This window comes from Acomys russatus, chromosome 4, assembly GCF_903995435.1.
Source record: "Acomys russatus chromosome 4, mAcoRus1.1, whole genome shotgun sequence".
Classification (NCBI taxonomy): Eukaryota; Metazoa; Chordata; class Mammalia; order Rodentia; family Muridae; genus Acomys; species Acomys russatus.
In genome coordinates this window covers 57459671-57479984 of record NC_067140.1, presented here as the reverse complement: position 1 = coordinate 57479984, position 20314 = coordinate 57459671, and the positions used below count along the sequence as shown (strand labels likewise).

The 20314-nt window shown below is 44.1% G+C and overlaps 1 protein-coding gene across 1 annotated transcript in view; it reads left to right on the top strand.

The window, feature by feature from the left end:
* The first annotated feature begins 3113 nt into the window (after positions 1–3113).
* The window catches only part of Tp53bp1 (tumor protein p53 binding protein 1), a 70390-nt gene continuing 53189 nt past the window's right edge, over positions 3114–20314 (top strand). The window contains exons 1-7 of the mRNA XM_051144488.1: positions 3114–3202; positions 3761–3945; positions 4170–4260; positions 4490–4574; positions 15262–15389; positions 16877–17035; positions 19607–19736. Coding sequence (XP_051000445.1) covers positions 3196–3202; positions 3761–3945; positions 4170–4260; positions 4490–4574; positions 15262–15389; positions 16877–17035; positions 19607–19736 — 785 coding nt within the window. The 5' untranslated portion in view covers positions 3114–3195. The remainder of the gene's footprint in view (positions 3203–3760; positions 3946–4169; positions 4261–4489; positions 4575–15261; positions 15390–16876; positions 17036–19606; positions 19737–20314) is intronic.

Here is a 20314-nt window from a genome sequence, read left to right as displayed (position 1 = left end):
AAATGGGATGAGTACAGCTTGATGAGATTCTGTGTAGGTTTTCAAGATATTAGTTAAAGATAATCTGAGAGGAAATGGCTTAAAAAAAAAAAAAAGTAAAGAAAAGAAGAAGAAGAAAAAAGAAATGGCTTCAGAAGAAAGGACTTAGGTGAGTTAATTAGAGGAAACACTTACTGACAATGTGGGGTGTTAAATTTTAAAACAAGGTAATGGGGTTTTGTGAAATTTTCTTCTCAGGGAGGGTCTTTGCAGGGAGATTAACTTTCTCTGCTAAGTAAGGTGAAGCAGCAAATCAGGTGCTGATGCTTTGCAGGGCTCATCAAAGCCTGGCCTCACCTAGATGTAACAGGTATAGCCCAGAGGTGACCATCCTGCCTGCAGGTTCTGATCTTCTGGGATAACTGAATGCTTAGTTTAATTGCCACACTGCTTGACAAGGGATTCAGTTTTTCTTACCAATACTTTTTAAAAAAATTCTTTTTTTAAAAAAACCTCTTTATTTAGTAGTGGGGATGGTTCAGGTTCATTCACTTCATATTAATCATGTTTGTTGAATTTTAATATGCTCGTCTCAGTTTTATTAGTTGAACTTTTTTTGTTTTTGTTTTTGATTTTTTTTTCAAGACAGGGCTTCTCTGTGTAGCCTTGGCTGTCCTGGACTCACTTTGTAGACCAGGCTGGCTTTGAACTCACAGAGATCCACCTGCCTCTGACTCCTGAGTGCTGGGATCAAAGACTTGTGCAACCACCACCTGGTGAGATCAATTAAAAAAAAAAAAAAAGACTTATTTAAGCAAGTCTAGGACACCCAGGGCTGTTACACAGAGAAACCCTGTCTCAAAAACATTAGAAGTATTATTTTTATTTGATTGGTGTGGGCTTTTGCTTGCATGTATGCATATGCAGTGCCCATGGAGGCTAGAAAAGAGAGTGAAATTCCCTGAATCTGGGGTTACAGAAGGTTGGGAGCCACTATGTAGGTGGTGGGAATTGAACCTGGGTCTCCAGGAATACAACCAGTGCTCTAAACTGCTGAGTATCTTTCCCATTTCTATTTCCTTCTTCTTTTCCTTTTTTTGAGGCATGGTTTCTCTGTGTAGCCTTTGTTATCCTGGAACTTGCTTTGTAGACCAGGCTGGCCTTGAACTCAGAGATCTGCCTGCCTCTGCCTCCTGAGTGCTGGGATTAAAGACATTTGCTACCACCGCCTGGCTCTGTTCTAGTTTTAAGAGTTTTAATGAGCACAACTTTTTTTTTTTTTTTTCTTCCCGAGACAGGGTTGCTCTGCGCAATAGCCCTACTTGTTCTGTAACACTCTTTGTAGACCAGGCTGGGCTCGAATTCTCAGTCTCCCGAGTGCTGGGAGAACACATTTATTTAAATATCAAGGTAAACAGAAAGATCTGTGTAATTATGTGTCAGTAGGGGAAGGAAAGATGCAGCATCGAACTGGAGAAGAATAACAACATGGTGACCCTGAGGAGGGTTCTGTGGGAACCAACATCAGTTTGACTACTCCTAGACCTAGTTGGTTGCTTTCCCTTTACGCTGAGCAGATTTATTGACTGAGTGCTCTGGTATGGTTAATGTTTGCTTGACATAGATTTTATTTATTTATTGATTGATTGATTGGGATTGCATTGATTTGCTCTCTAGTACTCAGTTACATTAGAAGTAGAGAGGCAGAGGCAGGCAGAGCTCTGTGAGTTCGAGGCCAGCCTGGTCTACAAAGTGAGTCCAAGACAGCCAAGGCTACACAGAGAGATCCTGTCTCATTAAAAAAAGAAAGAAAGAAAAAGAAAAAGTGAGATGTGTCTCTGTGATTTGGGCCATTTGTGCCCTACTTGTAAAACATTCTAGGACCGGAATTTTAGTTATAACAGTAAGAGACCCTAGATCTTTCAGAACAATTTCATTTAAGCCAATCCTTTTGTTCCCACAAGTAATGTATATGAAAACGACATGCTTTTATTTCTGGGTTATGAAAATATCATCACTGTAATTTATAGCAGCAGAGAGAAGCTTGGCTGGCAGGGTGCTCCTCTCTAAGCTTAGCTTATTTCAAGGGCTGAACTGGGCATTTATAGAAGTTGAGAACCGTGTATAGGCTGTGCCTAAATCATTCTGAGTCTGGAGTAGGGAAAACCTACCTCCAATTTAATGCCTACTATGTATATACTTGGCATTGTGCAAGGCGCTTGCTTTCCCTTCTGACAGCTGCTTGGTTAGAATCCTAGCCCAGATCCAAGGGCTATTTAAATTAAAATGACAACAAAACCACGCATATCTCTTGGGCTCAGTTCATTAATAGGTGTCACAGCTGCCCCACCCTTTAGAAGACCCTGACACCATAATTAGGATAATTAAATCTCTGGGTTTGGATTCTTTAGGTCATTGAGTTAGTAGGAGCGACAGCTGTTCTCTTTGCTCCCAGTTTGAGGACCACAATGCTCAGTTCTTTCAATGGGAGGTGCAAAGTGTCTGAGGCTTCTGCAATCCCGTGAAAGAAAGGGCAGAGAGACACAAACAAATAGGAAGCTTAAAAGGGAGTGGGAACAAGAAGACTCACTGGAGCCTTCAGACAACGTAAAACAACAATAACAAAACTGCTAGAGAGATAGAGCGGGAAAACTGAGGCCCTTTAAATTTAGGCAAAGGTCTACAAAGGGGATCAGGATCGACACTGGCAAACCTCGTCGAGTCTTGTCTCTTCCATTTCACAATCTCAAGTACTAGCTATCCTCTTTGCCCTTTCTCTGAAAAGCCAGGAGGCTTTCTTTTTCCATGGAAGTCAACGAAAAGGCCGATACTCTCAAATGTGAGTAGTGAGTACCCCACCCCCACCCCCGTCCTTTAGGCAGGGGTGTCTATTTCTTGCCCTCTCAATGTCCCTTCGGTTCAAGGATACTGTCATTCTGGCTGTATCAGGGGGAGGGCCTGCGCCGTCCATGCTGCCATGGAAACGCGCCGCCGTGTTCCTTTTCTTACGTGGGGGGCGGGCACTCCACCTTAGCCACCTATCATCTACAGGATTCCCTGAGTGGCGGACGACAGCGGCGAATGGGCGGTCCGATACTGCATGACGTGACGGGAAAAGGGGGAGCTCGTGGCCGGTGGCGACCTGGGGATCGACCTGGAGGGCCCTGGGCACCGTGTAGAGACCTCTAGATCCAGCGTGAGGGACCTCCCGCCGGGATGCCAGGTAGTGCTGGGAGCGCAGCGCGGCGAGCCGACCTTTGAGGCCCGGGAGGCAGATTTGAAGGGCTGGCTGCCCAGAGGGGGGCGGGGTGGCAAGCATGGCGGCGGTGACGGGGATTGGGTTGGAGGGCCGCGGGAGGGGGTTGGGAGGCGGCCGCCGCGGTGGTCTTGAGGCCGCGTGAGGGCCGTGGGCTTCCTGCCGGCTGGGTTTGCAAAGGGTTTTTCTCGGGGCTCAGAGACGGCTGGACGCAGGGAGAGTTGTAGGGGGATGGAAAGGGGCGGGGAGAAGAGGTGAGGAAGGAAGCTAGGGTGTCTGAGGGAAGGTGAAGAGAAAGGAGGGTGGGAGGGACCGAAGGATCCAGAGGCTCGTCGTAAATAACGGAGGATCGAAGGGGGTGGGTAGCTCGGAAAGTACTTCTAGTGATTGCAAATGCATGCTGCTCAGGGGCCCTAGACTGGTCCCTTTCAAGCTCTCGCACTTCTACCCCGTTATTAGTCGCAGATTGTGTGAGGAAGGCTGTGGGATTACTCTCCGAACTGATCTTTTGTTATTCCATTCCAGGGGAGCAGATGGACCCAACTGGAAGTCAGTTGGATTCGGATTTCTCGCAGCAAGACACTCCTTGCCTGATAATCGAAGATTCCCAGCCTGAAAGCCAGGTTTTGGAAGAAGATGCAGGGTCCCATTTCAGTATCCTGTCTCGACACCTTCCCAATCTGCAGATGCACAAAGAGACCCCCGTGCTGGTGAGTGATAGATGCCAGGTCGGAAAACGGTTGAAGGGGGGGCCTTAGTCTTTCCACCCCTAATCCAAACTAATCCCCAAAACTTCCTTGCATTATCTTTTGGATAAAGTTAGTGGGGAAGAGGAAAAAAAAAAAAAATCAACACATTCACACACAGACACACACAAAGTCCATTGTGCGCTACCTTGTATGCGGTGAGGTTCTTACGGACGTGTGTTTTCTAGGATGTATCAAATCCAGCACAAACAGCTGCCGAAGAACAAGGCGACAGCCATCGCTCACTCAGTGAACATCTGAAAGAAAACAAAGCTGCAGGTGAGCCGTTTAAGGCTTGACGCTCCTTTGTAGTGTTAAAGGCCCTATCGCAGCAGAGCGATTTCAACACACAGTCGAGAGATGTGTGTCAGGAAGTGTGTCATCTAGTGTATAGTGAGCCAGCCTTCAGGAGCTCAGGGTGTTGTCTAAATAAATACCCGAATTTGCGCTAAAGTTTGGTGGTAAATGTCTTTTGTGCTAATATCCAATTACGATTGTTGTTTTTCAGACCCTGCGGATTCTTCCCGTTTGGGTCCCTGTGGCTCCATCAGTCAGGTCATAGAGCAGTTACCTCAGCCAAACAGGACAAGCAGGTACACTACTGTTTGAAAGAATTGATCTCAACTTCTTATTCGGTCGGTCAGCTTTTATCTGTACCTGCTGACTCATTCCAAAGAGAAAGAGATTAATCTTGGTTTTGTGAATTAAGGAATGGGATTTGGGGGCTCATATAGCTAGTCTTGTTTTAGGACTGAGAGCTGGCATGTCTTTTGTGAAGTAATACTCTGTGTAACTACAATGTTCAAATTGTACCATATGCCCCAAAGAGTATTGTGCCTCATGTAAGTCCTGGTGTCCTCTGTGGTAAGCCCGGTACTGACTTCTGACATAACCTTAGTTCATTCTGTCCTTAAGCAACTGTGCAGTAAAGACGCAGTCGCCAGTGAGGACTCTGATGGGCAGAGAAGTCAAAGGACTTGCTGGGCTGTGTTTAGGGAGAGCTGCACCTTCTGGCTCCAGCGCTTCTCTCTCTTACTATGCATGGTTTCTCAGCCTTCTGTCCCAGTTCTTCTGAGGTCAGAGAACACAGACAACTTTAGGAGCTTTGAGGTGGTAGGCTGAGAGGGGGAGAGAGTTAAGAGACAGGGGTGTTAGCTTGACACGGTTACACCTGTTGCTTTACCTGAACGCAAAGTGCTTTTTCCTTGTGTTTTTATTATTGTATCTGAACATAAATTTTCCCCTCAAGTGGACATGGATACTTTTAAACGGTCTGCACACTAGTGGGCTCATCTTGGCCAGTGGATAAGTTTTATTAGGCTCATAATGTCAAAATATATTTGCAGGAGTTGAATTTAAAAACCAGGAGCCTGGTGTGGTCTTGTACAGCGTTAGTTCCAGTGCTGTTGGGGCATGAGTGGGTATATCTATGTGAATTCAAGGCCAGCCTGGTCTACAAGTGGACTTCCAGACCAGCCAGGGCTAGATAGTGAGGCCCTGCCCTCTCTCCCAGCCCCAATAAATAAATAAAAAAAGGAGGAGGTAATTTTTCATAAAACCTGCATTTCTGGCTTTTGGCCTTGCTGGTCTGTATGGCTACAGTTTGCCATAACCCTTGGCACACACTGTTACAGTTGGACCCCTCGGCCGGATGGTCTTTGCCACTGACACAGTGCTTGTTCCTATACCTAGCTGCTTCCCTTACCTGAGATTGTGTTGTTTGTTTAGTTTTTGAGTCTGAGTCTCATTTTGTAGCCCAGGCTGTGTAGTGCAGTCTGATCTCTAATCATGGTGATCTTCCTGCCTCCGCCTCTCAGTTGCTGAGACTACAGGGGTGAGCTGCATGGCTGGTGCCACTGTCTTGTTACCTTTCTTTCTTTATAGTGTCTTTGAGGACTATGTGCTCCGCTCAGGTGTGCTTTCATGGCATGTAACCTGGGGTGCATGGGGGCAACAGGAAGTGGGCATGCCCCGTTGTAAATACAGCAGTACTGTTTGGGATGCTCTGTGCTGCGTTTCCCTTTTGAATCAGTGTGTTGCTCTTGCTCTTTATGTAAACACAGGTCTTATGGTCCTGTGCAGCCTGTGCTCTAGAGGGCTTTGTATCATGGGGCTTGTAACTTAATAGGGGAGACCTAGTCTTTATCTCAGTCCTGAGTTACAATTATTATTACAAAGAGAACAAAATACAAAGAATCCAGTTGGGAGTAAAGGAATACTTCTCTGAGGAGCGCAGTCTAAACAACAAATGAAATGTTAGTCACAGTTAAGGGGCTGAGGAGAAGCTACCCTGTGAGAGGAAGATCTTTCCAGATAGTAAACTTCATGTGCAAAGGCCACGATGCTGGGGAGAACTGAGGTGGAGTCCAAAAAAAAATGGAAGTTCCTCAGAACACAAACATACACACACAGCACAGAGACACACGTACCACAAACAAGCACATGTTCACATAGAATCTTTATTTTATTTTTCGAGACAGGGTTTCTCTGTGTAGCCTTGGCCATTCTGGACTCACTTTGTAGACCAAGCTGGCCTCGAACTCACAGTGATCTGCCTGCCTCTGCCTCCCGAGTGCTGGGATTAAAGGCGTGCATCACCATGCCCGGCTAGAATCTTTATTTTATAAGTAGATATTTTGAAACAAAAACTTAACTGCTAAGAAATTTTTTCTGTCATAAAATTACCCTACCCCCCCCCCCCCCCCCAAATCTTAGCCATTTGGTGGTGGTGCATGCCTTTAATCCCAGCATTAGGGAGGCAGAGGCAGGCAGATCTCTGTGAGTTCGAGGTCAGCATGGTCTAAAAATCAAGTCCAGGACAGCCAAGGTTACACAAAAAAGAAAAAAGAAAAAAGTTTTATCTCATGTTCTGATGATAAAAACTGATGTTCCTAGCCAGGCGTGGTGGCGCACGCCTTTAATCCCGGCACTCAGGAGGCAGAGGCAGGCGGATCACTGTGAGTTCGAGGCCAGCCTGGTCTACAAAGCAAGTCTAGGACAGCCAAGGCTACACAGAGAAACTTTGTCTCGAAAAACAAAAAAAAAAACAAAAAAAAAAAACAAAACAAAACCAAACCAAAACAAAAAGAAACAACTGATGTTCCTAAACAGGGAATGTCCCACTATATAATATAGAAGGAATATGTATATATTTTTTAATTTTCCCATCAAATATTTAAAAATTGTTTTTGGTGTGTGAAGGGCAGATACACACATGTACTCTGGAGGTCAGAGGGCAGTTTACAGGAGGGAATCAGGTCTTTCTCATGTGTCAACAGGCTTGGTGGCAAGTGTCTTTTACCAACTGAGTCATCTTACTGGTCCCAAATATTGTTTGTCTGTTGTCTGTCTATTTGTTTGTTTATAGGGGGTAGTTTCAAGACAGGGTTTCTCTGTAGCCCTTGCTGTTTCTGCCTCCCAAATGCTGGAATTAAAGGTGTGCGCCGCCACTGCCCGGCCAAATATTGTCATTTTAAAGATTAATTTTTAGGTATTTATTTAATTTTTGGGGGTTTTATTTATTTTTATGTGTAAAGGATATTTTACATGTAGTGAGTGCCCTCTGAGGTCAGCAGAGCATGCAGAGTCCTTTGGAACTGGAATTGTAGAAGATTGTTAGCTGTCAATTGAGATTAAGGAATTGACCCCAGTCTTTGGAAAGAGCTGCCAGTGCTCTTACCCATGGATCCATCTCTAGTCTTACGTATTTATTTTCATATTTCATGTAGAGCCTTGTATACCCTAGGCGAGCTGTCTACCGCTGAGCTGTATCTAAAGCCCCCATGAATTAGAGTGCTTGTGCTACACGCACATGCTGTTGTAAGGAGTAATGCAGAGCTCAGTGTGGTGATGCGTGCCTGTGAATTTAGTAATTGGGAGGCTGCGGCAAAGGGACCATATTGGAGTACAGAGTTCAGGAATAACCTAGAATATGTAGTGGAACTATCTCAACAAACAAAACTCAACACAGAGAGTACAGGGAGAGCCTAAGTATACTTTGCTTGGTCTGTTATGGTAATACCTTGCAGACCCTAATATTCCAGTCAGGATACTGATGGGGAGTCACGGCATTCACTTGGCTTTTCTGTTGTGCTGTGGATAGGTACTGTGTTTCTAGTTTATCACCTGTGTGGGTTTGTGTGCCTGTCAGTACAGTCAAGAGGCTGAACGCTTGTGGTGTGCAAGGAAGCCTGATACTCTTCGAAAGGTTCATACCTCCCTTCATCTTCTGTACCTGAACCCTTAGCAGTCATTAACCCATGTTAATTTAGTAAGTTTGTTTCAAAATATCATATAAATATGTAAGTTTATAGGATTTTTTTCCATCAGCATAACCCCTGGGAGATCTGTCAGAGTGTGCCATGTATCAGCAGTCTCTTCTTTCCAATCTGAGTAGTTGCAGAGTGTATCACATATGCCATTATTCATAGATAGAAGCATATCTTTAAGTTTTTGAGTATTAGCCGAGCGTGGTGGCGCACGCCTTTAATCCTAGCACTCGGGAGGCAGAGGCAGGTGGATCGCTGTGAGTTCGAGGCCAGCCTGGTCTACAAAGTGAGTCCAGGATGGCCAAGGCTACACAGAGAAACCCTGTCTCGAAAAACCAAAAAAAAAAAAAAAAAAAAAAAAAAAAGTTTTTGAGTATTGTGAAGAAAATGTACAAATATTTGTGCAAATAAACATTTTGTTTGTTTAATTATGTCTACCTATATGTGTGTGGGTGGCACTGTGGAGGTCAGAGGTCAACTTGATTTTCTTCTCTACCATGTGGCTCCTGGGGACTGAACTCAGGTTGTCAGGCTGGGTGTGTGTATAAATATGCATATTCACACAAAGGTCAGGAAGATCGCTCAGCAGGTGAAGGCTTTTTTTTTTTGGAGAGATAACTCACTATATAGCTGTGGCTGGCCTAGAACTTGCTATTTAGGCCAGGGTGACTTTGAATTCACTGATCTGCCTGTTTTTGCCTCCTGAATACTGCTTAAAGCATGGCTACCATGCTGGCACCTTATACAGATTGTTCTCATGAATATAACCTTCTTGTTTTTGTTTTTTCAAGACATGGTTTCTCTGTGTAGCCCTGGATGTCCTGGACTCATTTTGTAGACCAGGCTGGCCTCAAACTCACAGAGATCTGCCTGCCTCTGACTCCCTGAGTGCTGGGATCACAGGCGTGTGCCACAGTGCGAGGCCGAATATAAGCTTTTATTTCTTTAGTAATGCCCAGGTTTTTATTTGCTTGGCTGTGTAGTAGTCATATTAGTTTTTAAAAAGCTATCAGAGTGTTCTAGAGCATCTGTGTCGTCAACAATGCAGAAGAGTTCTGACTTTGTTCTCACCGGCTGTTGATGTTTTTTCACTGTTTTGTCTTTGAGGTGTTCAGGGTTGAACTTGAGGTTTCAGTGTTCTGATACTGAATTTACTACCAGAGCCTTCACTGTTTATAAGATATAATATATATGAATTAGAAAAAAAAATTGAAAGTGCCTTATGTATCCCAGGCTAGCCCCAAACCTCAAGCTCACTGCGACCTTGAGCTTTTGATGCCCTTGCCTCTATCTCAGTTGCTGGAAACACAGGCAAGTATCACCTGTACATTTACATGGTATTGAGGATGGAATCCTTGCTTCATGCACTCTAGACAAGCACTTTCCTACCTGAGCCAGCCCTCTTCACTGTTTTCATTTGTGCCATTCTGATAAGTGTGTAGAAATATCTCATTGTGGTTTGATTTTCATTTTCCTAATGACAAGTGCGGTTGGACCTCTTATGTGCTTGCTTGCCATCTGCCATCCTCTTCAGGGAAGTGTTTGTTTATATCTTTACCAATTTTAAATTGAATTATTTATTTTTTACTTGTTCCCCAACCCCTGCACACACCCCAGGAGTTGAACTTGGGGTCTCATGCACGCTAGGCAAGTTCTATCCACTGCTGAGTGATGTCCCTAGCTTTTTGTCTTTGCCTCTTGAGACAAGGTTTCTCTGTGTAGTCTTGCCTGTCCTGGACCCACTTTGTACATCAGGCTGGTTTCGAACTCACAGAGATCCACCTGCTTCTGCCTCCCCAAGTGCTGGGATTACAGGTGTGCGTCACCGCGTCTGGCTGTCCCTAGCTTTTTCTGTTGTAGCTCTGGTTGTCCTGGAACTCACTCTGTAGACTAGGCTGGCTTCAAACTCAGGGATCAGCCTGTCTCTGCCTCCTTAGTAAGTGCTGGGATTATAGGTGTGTGCCACCTCCTCCCAGCCCCCATTGTGTCTTGAGAGGGCTGTGGAAATTCTGGATGTAGTCCTTTGTAGCTGTGTGGTTTGGTTTGTAAATGCTTTTTACTGTGTAGCTTGTGTTTTGATCTCTTAATAAAGTTTTTCACAAAGTAAATTAAAAATTTTTATGACATTTGTTAAGTATTTTAATGGAATAACATTACTAGTTTATTTTTAAAAATCCAGGGTAGAAGTGGATCAGGAGTCAGTGAGATTCCGAGATCTGAAAATAGGATTTGAAGATGGAGCACATGTGGAGCAGCGTCAGTAGGCAGGAGGCAGTAACAATTCTGGTTCTGTTTGAATAGCTAGACTGGAGTGGCTGCTTGAGATGGAGAAGACTGAAGGAGGGGTAGTTCAATTGCTGATGGCTGAGGCCCATTAGACGTGGGGATGGTGAACAGGCGGTCCATGTGCTGGCTGAGGAGGTACATTGGAGAGTCATATGGATAGTGCAGTATTTAAAACTTTGGGAGCCAGGGGTGGTGATGCACATCCCTGACTCTAGTACTCTGGAGGCTGAGTCAGTAGGATCATGGTAAGTTTAGAGTCAGCCTGAGCTACATACCAGCCTAGCCAGTCTATGCAGATTGAGACTCTGTGTGTGTGTGTGTGTGTGTGTGTGTGTGTGTGTGTGTGTGTGTGTATGTTTGTTGAGACAAGGATTCTTCATGTAGCCCTGGCTGTTCTGGAACTCTCTATGTACACCAGGCTGGCCTCAAACTCATAGAAATCCACCTGCCTCTGCCTCCTGAGTGCTGGGGTTAAAGGTGTGCGCCACCATTGCCCGGCTAGATTAAGATTTTCTTTAAAACAAACAAATAAACAAACAAAACCTCAACCAAAGGGGTTGAATACAGCTGGAGAAGAGGTCTAGGGCAAATCCAGCTCACCTCCACTTTGGTATTAGGGACAAAGAAGACCCATCAACAGACAGAAGGCTCAGGTGTGTGGGTTTCAATGTCTTTTTACATTTTTTAATCATTTTATTTGTGTGTATGTGCACATTCACATGTGCATGCCATGCCTGTGTTTGGAGGTTAGTATAGCTTGTGGAAGTTGGTTCTTTCTTTACCATACGAGGCCCATGGGTAGAGGTCAGCTTCCGCTTCCACGACTGGCTTCAAAGAATGAACCCAAGTAACGAGGTTTGGTGGCAAGCACCACTGCCTGATGAGCCGTCCTACTGGCCCAGAGGCTTTCACTTTCTTTATTAAGCCAGAGGTGGTAGTTCACGCCTTTAGTTCCAGCACTTGAGAGGCAGAGGCCAGCCTGGTCTACAGACTGAGTTCCAGGACAGCCAAGGCTACACAGAGAAATCTTGTGTTGAAAAGACAAAACAGCCGGGTGTGGTGGTGCATGCCTTTAACCCCAGCACTCAGGAGGCAGAGGCAGGTGGATCGCTGGGAGTTCGAGGCCAGCCTGGTTTATAAAGTGAGTCCAGGACAGCCAGGACTACACAGAGAAACCCTGTCTCGATAAACAAACAAACAAACAAACAAACAAAGACAAAACAGTCAATTTTTACTTTTCATGAAGTGTATGTGCCAGTGAGGGTTTGTGCATGTGGTTTTGGTGCTAGTGTAGGTCAGGAGAGGGCATTGGGTCCCCTGGAGTTACTTGAAATGGATGTTGGGAACTGATACTGTTCGCCGCTGAGTTACCTCTCCAGCCCAGGTTGGTTCTTGTTTTATTTTTTGTTTTTCGAGACAGGGTCTCTGTGTTAGCCTTGGCTGTCCTGAACTTGCTTTGTAGACCAGGCTGGCCTCGAACTCAAAGTGATCCTCCTGCCTCTGCCTCCCCAGTGCTGGAATTAAAGGCGTATACCACCATGCCCACCTTATTTTTTATTTTTATTTTATTTTTAAAAAAGATTTATTTATTTATTATTTATACAGTATGCTGCCTGCATGTGAGCCAGCAGGCCAGAAGAGGCTATCAGATCACATTATATAGATGGTTGGGAGCCACCATGTGGTTGCTGGGAATTGAACTCAGGACCTTTGGAAGAAGAACCAGTGCTCTTAACCTCTGAGCCCTGGTTTTTTTTTTATTTTTTTTAAGATTCCTTCCTTCCTTCCTTCTCTTTTATGTATGTGTTATATCTGCATGTTCATTTGCAGGCCAGAAGAGGGCATCAGATCACATTATAGATGGTTGTGAGTTACCGTGTGGTTGTTGGGATTTGAACTCAGGACTTTTGGAAGAGCAGGCAGTGCTCTTCGTGCTGAGCCATCTCTTTAGTACCTAGGTTCTTGTTTTAAAAGAGATAAATTCCGGGGGCAGTGGTGGCGCACGCCTTTAATTCCAGCACTAGAGAGGCATAGGCAGGCGGATCGCTGTGAGTTTGAGGCTGGCCTGATCTACAAATGGAGTCCCAGTATACCAAGGCTACACAGAGAAACCCGGTCTTGAAAAACAATAAACAATAAACAAACAAACAAATGAGATGAACTAGTACATTGAATGAATGAGTGAATGAACAAATGAGATGAGCTAGTACATTTCCGTCCCTTCTGTGTATGTATATACTTTGTGAGGGACTGACATGGCATAGTACACACTCAGTTCCCCTTTAAATAGTTTAGCACTTGTCCCCGAAAAGTAACAATAGTGTCTTAGGCAATTGTAGTACTGTCAACCCATTTATACAAATAGTAATTCCAAGGGCTACAGAGGGTTCAGCAGGTCAGAACACTTGCTGTTCTTGCAGAGGACCAAGGTTCAGTTCCTAGCACCCATGTGCTTCACACACATCATAACTCCAGTTGCAGGGTATATGAAATTCTCTTCTGACCTCTGCAGGCACCATGTGTACACGTGGTGCACATACATACATGCAGATAAAACATTGGTATACATAAAATATAAATACACAAACAGGCCAGGTGTGATGGTGCACACCTTTAATCCCAGCACTCGGGAGGCAGAGAGAGGCAAGCAGATCTTTGTGAAGTCGAGGCCAGACAGCCAGGGCTACCCGGAGAAACCCTGTCTCAAAAAACCAAAAAAACCCACAAACAGACAATTCCATATTAATAATACAATTTAGATTCAGACTTTTCCAGTGTGTCAAAGATGTCTTTTGTATTATAATTTATTATTTATTGGATTTAGGATTCAATGTAGCTTCATGTAGTCCTGGCTTTACTGGAACTTGCTATGTAGACCAGGCTGTTCTCAGACTCACAGAGGTCTATCTGCCTCTGCCTCCTGAGTGATGAGATTAAAGGTGTGTGCCACCATGCCCAGCATTTCAAACATTTTTAATGATGGATTATGAAATTAATAATTTTCTTAATACTGAATTACTCTTCCTTCCTTCCACCCTCCCTTCCCTTCCTTTTTGCGGCAGGGTGGTTCTCTGTAGTATATGGCGATCCTCCTGCCTCAGCCTCCCAAATGCAGAAATTGTAGGGATACACTACTACATCCACTCGACCCTTCCTCCTTCCTTCCTTCTTGTTTCCTGTTTGTTTGTTTGTTTGTTTTTGTTTTTGTTTTTTTGCGACAGGGTTTCTCTGTGTAACAGCCCTGGCTATCCTAGAACTGGCTTTGTAGACCAGGCTGGCCTCGAACTCACAGAGATCTGCCTGACTCTGCCTCCCAAGTGCTGGGATTAAAGGTGTGCGCCACCATGCCTCTGTTACTTTACCTTTTTTTTTTTTTTTTTTGGTTTTACTATTAGATATCTTGACTGTAGTATTAATGTCTTTAAAAAAAATATTTTTGCCAGGCAGTGGTGGCCTGTCATGACCTCTGAATTTGAGGTTAGCCTGGTCTATAGAGCGAGTTCTGTGCCTGCCAGAGCTATACATGGAAATACTGTCTCAAAAAACACTGACAAAAAGGGCTGGAGAAATGGGTCAGAGTTTAAGCTGCTCTTCCCAAGGTCCTGAGTTCTAATCCCAGCCACCACATGGTGGCTCACAACCACCTATAATGAGATCTGGAGCCCCTTTCTGGTGTGCAGGTAGAGCACTGTATACATGATAAATATATTTTATTTATTTATTTATTTATTTATTTATTTTTGGTTTTTCGAGACAGGGTCTCTCTGTGTAGCCTTGGCCATCCTGGACCCACTTTGTAGACCAGGCTGGCCTCGAACTCACAGCGATCCGCCTGCCTCTGCCTCCCAAGTGCTGGGATTAAAGGCGTGCGCCACCACGCCCGGCTGATAAATATATTTTAAAAAACCAAAAAAGATATATTTTTAATTATGTGTGTGTGCGTGTACATATCTCCCTCACCCCCCCCCCCCCCCCCGCACCTGCAGAGGCCAAAAGAGGCCAGTGGATCCCTTGGACCCAGAATTACAGACAGTTGGGATCCCTTGGTGTGAACTTTGGGGCCGGATCTTAGGTTCTTGGAAGATACATGCTCTTAGCCTCCATGCTATCTCTCCAGCTGTAATTTCTTTTTAATATATAGACTCTCAAACCTTCCTTTTATTGAGATTCTTTTGTGTAGTCTGAGGTTTTTTACCAAAGTACTTTTGAATTTTGATGTAATTTTTGAGTGTCCCTGACTACCCAGCACACTTTGTTTTGTTATGTGGTGTTAATTCTTCTCAGTGAAATGTTTTGCTATGTCTGATCATAAGAAGATAAAATTAGCTGGGTGGTGGTGGCGGCGGCGCACGCCTTTAATCCCAGCACTTGGGAGGCAGAGGCAGGTGGATCGCTGTTAAGTTCGAGGCCAGCCTGGTCTACAACATTCGTCTAAGACAGCCAAGGCTACACAGAGAAACCTTGTCTTGAAAAACCAAAAAAAAAAAAGAAGATAAAATTTAAATATATTTATGATTTTCTTCTGTTCAGTTTTTGTTACGTTGTATAGTATTTTGAATCATTGACCTTTTATGTACTTTCAATAGGCAGCACTAAAAGCCTGTGGGTTTGTTACATTTCTAACTTGGCTAAGGGTAATTGGTGTGTGAGGTAGTCAGAGCAGGATTCAGTGTGCTTTGAGCAGTCTTCTCTGGGACCATCATGTGGTTGTGTTCCTTCACTGCAGTGGTCTGGGAGTGACAGTAGAAGCCGCGTCTCTCACAGAGGAGGAGAAGGAGGAAGAGCTGGAAGAGGAGAAAGAAGAGATGGGAGCGGGAGCTCCAGATGCTGATGCACGCTCTCCTTGTGCTGAAGGTAGCCTGCGTGCTTTGCGAATAATAGCTTCTTCTTTTGCTCCTTTACTTTGAACACACAGGTAGCTGCATTTCTCTTTACTATGTAATAGGTTTCTTATGACTCAGCTGAGAGTCAGTCAGGAATCTGCCTAGTAATTTAGGCTGTCTCCCTGAATTTGATGACTGAATTTTCTCTGCTAAGCAGCCTTCCAGAGTCATGACAGAATACCCCAGAAAATGAACAGTTTGGGAGATTTCACCCATTTCTTTGGGCCTGTAGCAGGACAGGACAGCATGGTTGGGTACACACAGAATGAAGCTGCTTTACCTCAGTAGTTGGGAAACAAGGGAAAGAGAAAGGAGGCCGTGTGGCCCTGTCCCTGCTTACCTAACTCCTTAAAGGGCCCACCACTTGGTATGGTGCTCAGCTGTGATCCTAGCAGTTAGGAATCTAGACAGAATTGCCTTGCGTTTGAAGGCAGCCTGTGCTAGAGCGAGACTCTGTCACAATCAAACCAATTAAAAATAAAGGCCACCGCCTCATAATGGCACCACATACAGTGACTAAGCTTTCAGTTCATGGCCTTTGGAAGACTAATATTAAAAACCCCAAACACGGCAGTAAGCTGGGCATGGCGATGTGTACCTAGAATTCTGGCACCCAGGGAAGCTGAGAGGCCAGGCTTGGCCGTATAGCATGCCTTCTGGAAACAAGGAACAAACAAATGAGTCATTACATTACTGATTGGCCAGCTCCCTTTCTATATGTTCTTTCTCCTTTTGCACCTATTTTTCAAGAACTTTCGGTTGTGGATTTGGTGTACCTACAGATTGTTGACAGTCTACCAGATTAAGTGCTTATAAGGCTTTATCATACCTACGTTTTTGCTTTATTATATACCTTTCCTTTTAAAAACTACATTTTATTAATTTAATGATGTGTGTGTCTGAATGCAAATTCTGTGGCACACATGTGGAGGTCATAACCAGCTTGTGGGAGCTGGTTCTCTCCTTCCCAGAGAATCAAACTCAGGTTGTCATGACAGGTTAGGCAGCAGGAGCCTTTACCTTCGGGACTTTGTAGCTGGTCCCTCCCCTTTACTTCAGATTTTTTTTGTTTACAGCAGGGTCTCATACAGTGCAGGATGGCCTTGAGTCCACTGCGTAGCTAAGCCTGGGTTTTTGATCTCCCTGCTTCTGCCTTCCCATCGCTATTGTCATTAGTATGTGCTATCAGGACTCTGGTTTCTCATCAGAGCATCTCAGTGTGTGCTACCATTCCCAGTCTAATATTTTATTCTTGACTTTTTCTTTTCATGTGGTGCTTGGGATTGAGCCCATGCCCAACCCCTTAATATGTATTGTTTTGGAAAAATTATGTGTGAGACTAGGCTTTTTTTTTTTTTTTTTGGTTTGTTTTAAAAATGATCCGCTTTAGCTGAGACAGCATCTTGCACATTGATAATGTTGTGGACTGATAACTCCTTTCTTGGAATTTTGTTCTAGACTCTGCTTCATCACAGTTGGGCTTTGGGGTTCTGGAACTGTCCCAGAGCCAGGATGTTGAAGAACGTGCAGAGCCATATGATGCCAACCAAGAGCCTCTGCAGCTAGTGACCACCAACTCGGGCTCTACCCAACTGTCAGATGTGGATACAAATACTGGTATGACACATGTTTTCTCACATGTGGAATTGACTCTTAAGTTTTATTTTTCTCACTCTAGAACAAATTTCGTTTTCTTTTTTTCCTCCAAGGTAATTTTTCTTTTGTTTTTTGTTTGTTTGTCTTTTTGTTGGTTTGTTTGAGTCTTACCATGCAACTGGTGTGGACTTCCTGTGTGGACCAGGATAGCCTTGAACTCAGAAACTCACCAGATTCCTTTTTAAGCTTAGAAAAAAAGTTTATCTGTGTGAGTGTTTTGCTTTCATGTATGTATGTGTACAGCATGTTTGCCTGTTACCTACAGACGTCAGAAGAGGGCATCAGACTCTCTGGAACTGTAATACAGATGGTTGTGATCCATTCTGTAGGTACTGAGGACGAAACCTGTGTCCTGTGCCAGAGCAAGAAGTGCTCTTAATTGCAGTTCTCCCCCTCCCCCTCCTCCCTCCACTCCCCCTTTTTGGCTTTTTCTAGATAGTGATTTTCTGTGTAGCTCTGGCTTTCCTGGAACTCATTTTGTAGACCAGGGTATCCTCGAACTCTGAGATCTACCTGCTTCTGCCTCCCAAGTGCTGGGTTTAAAGATATGCGCTACCATGTCCAGCTTTCCAGTAAGTTTTAAAGCTATCCAAATTAATGTATCATAAGTTTGCAGAGTAAGCAGTAAGTACATGTCAAGTGATGGCTTGCAGATTGATATTTAACAACTTTTTTGGCTGATACATACACACACACACACACACACATTTTTATGTTTTTTTGAGACAGGGATTTTCTGTGTAGCCGTGGCTGTCCTGGACTAGCTCTGTAGACCAGGCTGGCCTTGTACTCAGAGATCTGCCTGCCTCAGCCTCCTTGAATGCTGGGATTACAGGCGTGCATCACTGCACCTGACTTATACCTATTTATTTTTTAAAATTGAATTTATGTGTATGGTGTCTGTAAGGCCAAAAGAGGGTGTGAGACTTCCTGGAGTTGGGCCTCCTGGTGGTTGTAAGCTACTCAGTGTGGATGCTGGGAATCAAGCACTGGTTCTTTGAAAGAGCAGCAAGTACTCTTAACCTCTGAAACATTTCATCAGGGGTGTGTGTGTGTGCATTTACATCTCTCTCTATATGTAATGTTTTTATTTATTCTTTGGGAATTCCTGTCTGTCTGTCTGTCTATCTAAAATCTATCTATCTTATGGCTATCCTGGACTTGTTTTGTAGACCAGGCTGGCCTCGAACTCTCAAGTGCTGGGATTAAAGGTGTGCGCCACCACGCCACAATATTTTTTTATTATATTTACCCAACTCCTTCCAGGTCCTGCCCTACCCACCCAGTTTCATGTTCTCTCTCTCCCGCCCTCTTTTTAAACAAAACCCCCTTGCAGTCTACTTTGTGATACCTGACTCTTCCTGGACGTGTGGCCTGCCCTGGAGTGTGCTTTATATACTAGCTGTCACGCCACCAAAGAAAAAACTGACTTTCCCTCTCCCAGTAGCAGTCACATGCCTATAGCTCCTTACTTGGAGGTGAAACTCCATGTTAAGATTTTGTCTGGTTTGAACTTGTACAGAACTTGTATATACTCTCACAGTCCCTGTGAGTTCATATATGTCTATATGCCCTGCTGTGTTTGGAAAACACTATTTTCTTGAAGTCATCTGCCACGTTTGGCTCTTAAATTTTTTTTTACCCCCTCTTCTGTATAGATCCTTGAGCCTTGAGGGAGAGGTTTGATATAGGTATCACATTTAGGACTGAATTCCAAAGCTTCTTATTCATTGCATGGTGACCAATTGTGGATTACTCTGCTAGTTGCCAGAAGAAGCTTCTCTAATAAGGATTGAGTGAGCCACTGATCTATTGGTATAGCAATATGTCAGTAGGAGTCATTTTATTGCTGTTATCAATTTAGCAGAGTAATAGTAGGTTTTCCCGAGGGGCCCGTGACCTATCTAGCTTTATGTTCTTGACCTCAGTGACAGTGCCAGATGTGGGTTCTATATCATGAAACCAGCCTTGAATCCAATATTTTTAAAAACTTGCTCCCATAACATAGGTTCCATTATTGCACCGTTGGGCATAACGTTGAGGCTGGTTGTTGTACCTCCCAGGATCATGGCTGGGTGAGATCAGTGATTACTTTTCTCTCTAGTAGCATGCATAGCACCTTCTAACACTATGAATACTGGCCAGTAGGGATGAAGCCGCTAGTTAGGTATTAGCTGGATTTCTCCGTGTTCTATACCTCAAGTATGTGGTGTCTTGGGTGATAGGGTCTTATCCTCAAGATCTGGAGAGCAACTGAGGGCAACAATTTTGGCAGTGGACTCTAGTTTTTGAGAGGTCTGTGGGATCTTATTAGCCAACAACTCAAAAAACGGTAACCCATTCCTGGTATTGGGGGTTTTATTTGGTAGTGTGTGGTGTCTGGTTAGAGTATTGTCTCTCTTTATATAGCACTTGATATTTTAACATTAGACTTGTTTCTATTAAGATTTTTTATTTTTGAGAATCATTTAGGCTGGCTTTAATACTTTGAAAAGTTAAATATCTCCTTTGTGTCTCTTCCAATATTTTAAGCAATAAAATGTGCAGAACAGTCCATTGAAGATATTGCTGTGATAGAACAACCCAACAGAGACATCCCAGTTACAGTACAGCCCAGTAAAGGTATCCATGAGGTAGAAGAACAAAACCTACCACTTACAAGGTAAGCCATGTCCTTTCTAAAGGTTGCTGTGGGGTTTTACTGTGAGGCTACTGTTGGCAGTTGACAATTAGAAATTGCTGATTCCCTTCTCACATTTTGTAGATATGGCACCTTGGCTTTGTCCAGTAGAAATACTGATTATAAATATGGCTTACATATGCAGTTTTACTGTGTGTGCTATCATCTTATTTCAGGCCTGTTATAAAGATGCTTCTGTACCTTAGTTTTTCTGTAACTCTAATCCTTTTTTTCATTGTTGTTGTTTTTCAAGACAGGACTTCTCTGTGTAGCCTTGGTTGTCCTGGACTCACTTTGTAGACCAGGCTGGCCTCTAACTCACAGCGATCCGCCTGCCTCTGCCTCCTGAGTGCTGGGATTAAAGGTGTGTGCCACCACGCCCGGCGCCTGTTTCTGTTCTTGTGCACCATATTGCTTTGGATTGTTAAGTATCACCCTTCTGTTAGTTTTGCTGTAGCTAGATGCAGAAATTTTCTCAAGTGTTTCTGGAGCTTAGCTTGGTTGAAATGAGGATGTATTCTCTGCTTGGTCTGTGGTAATTTTTATATCCCAGACTATAT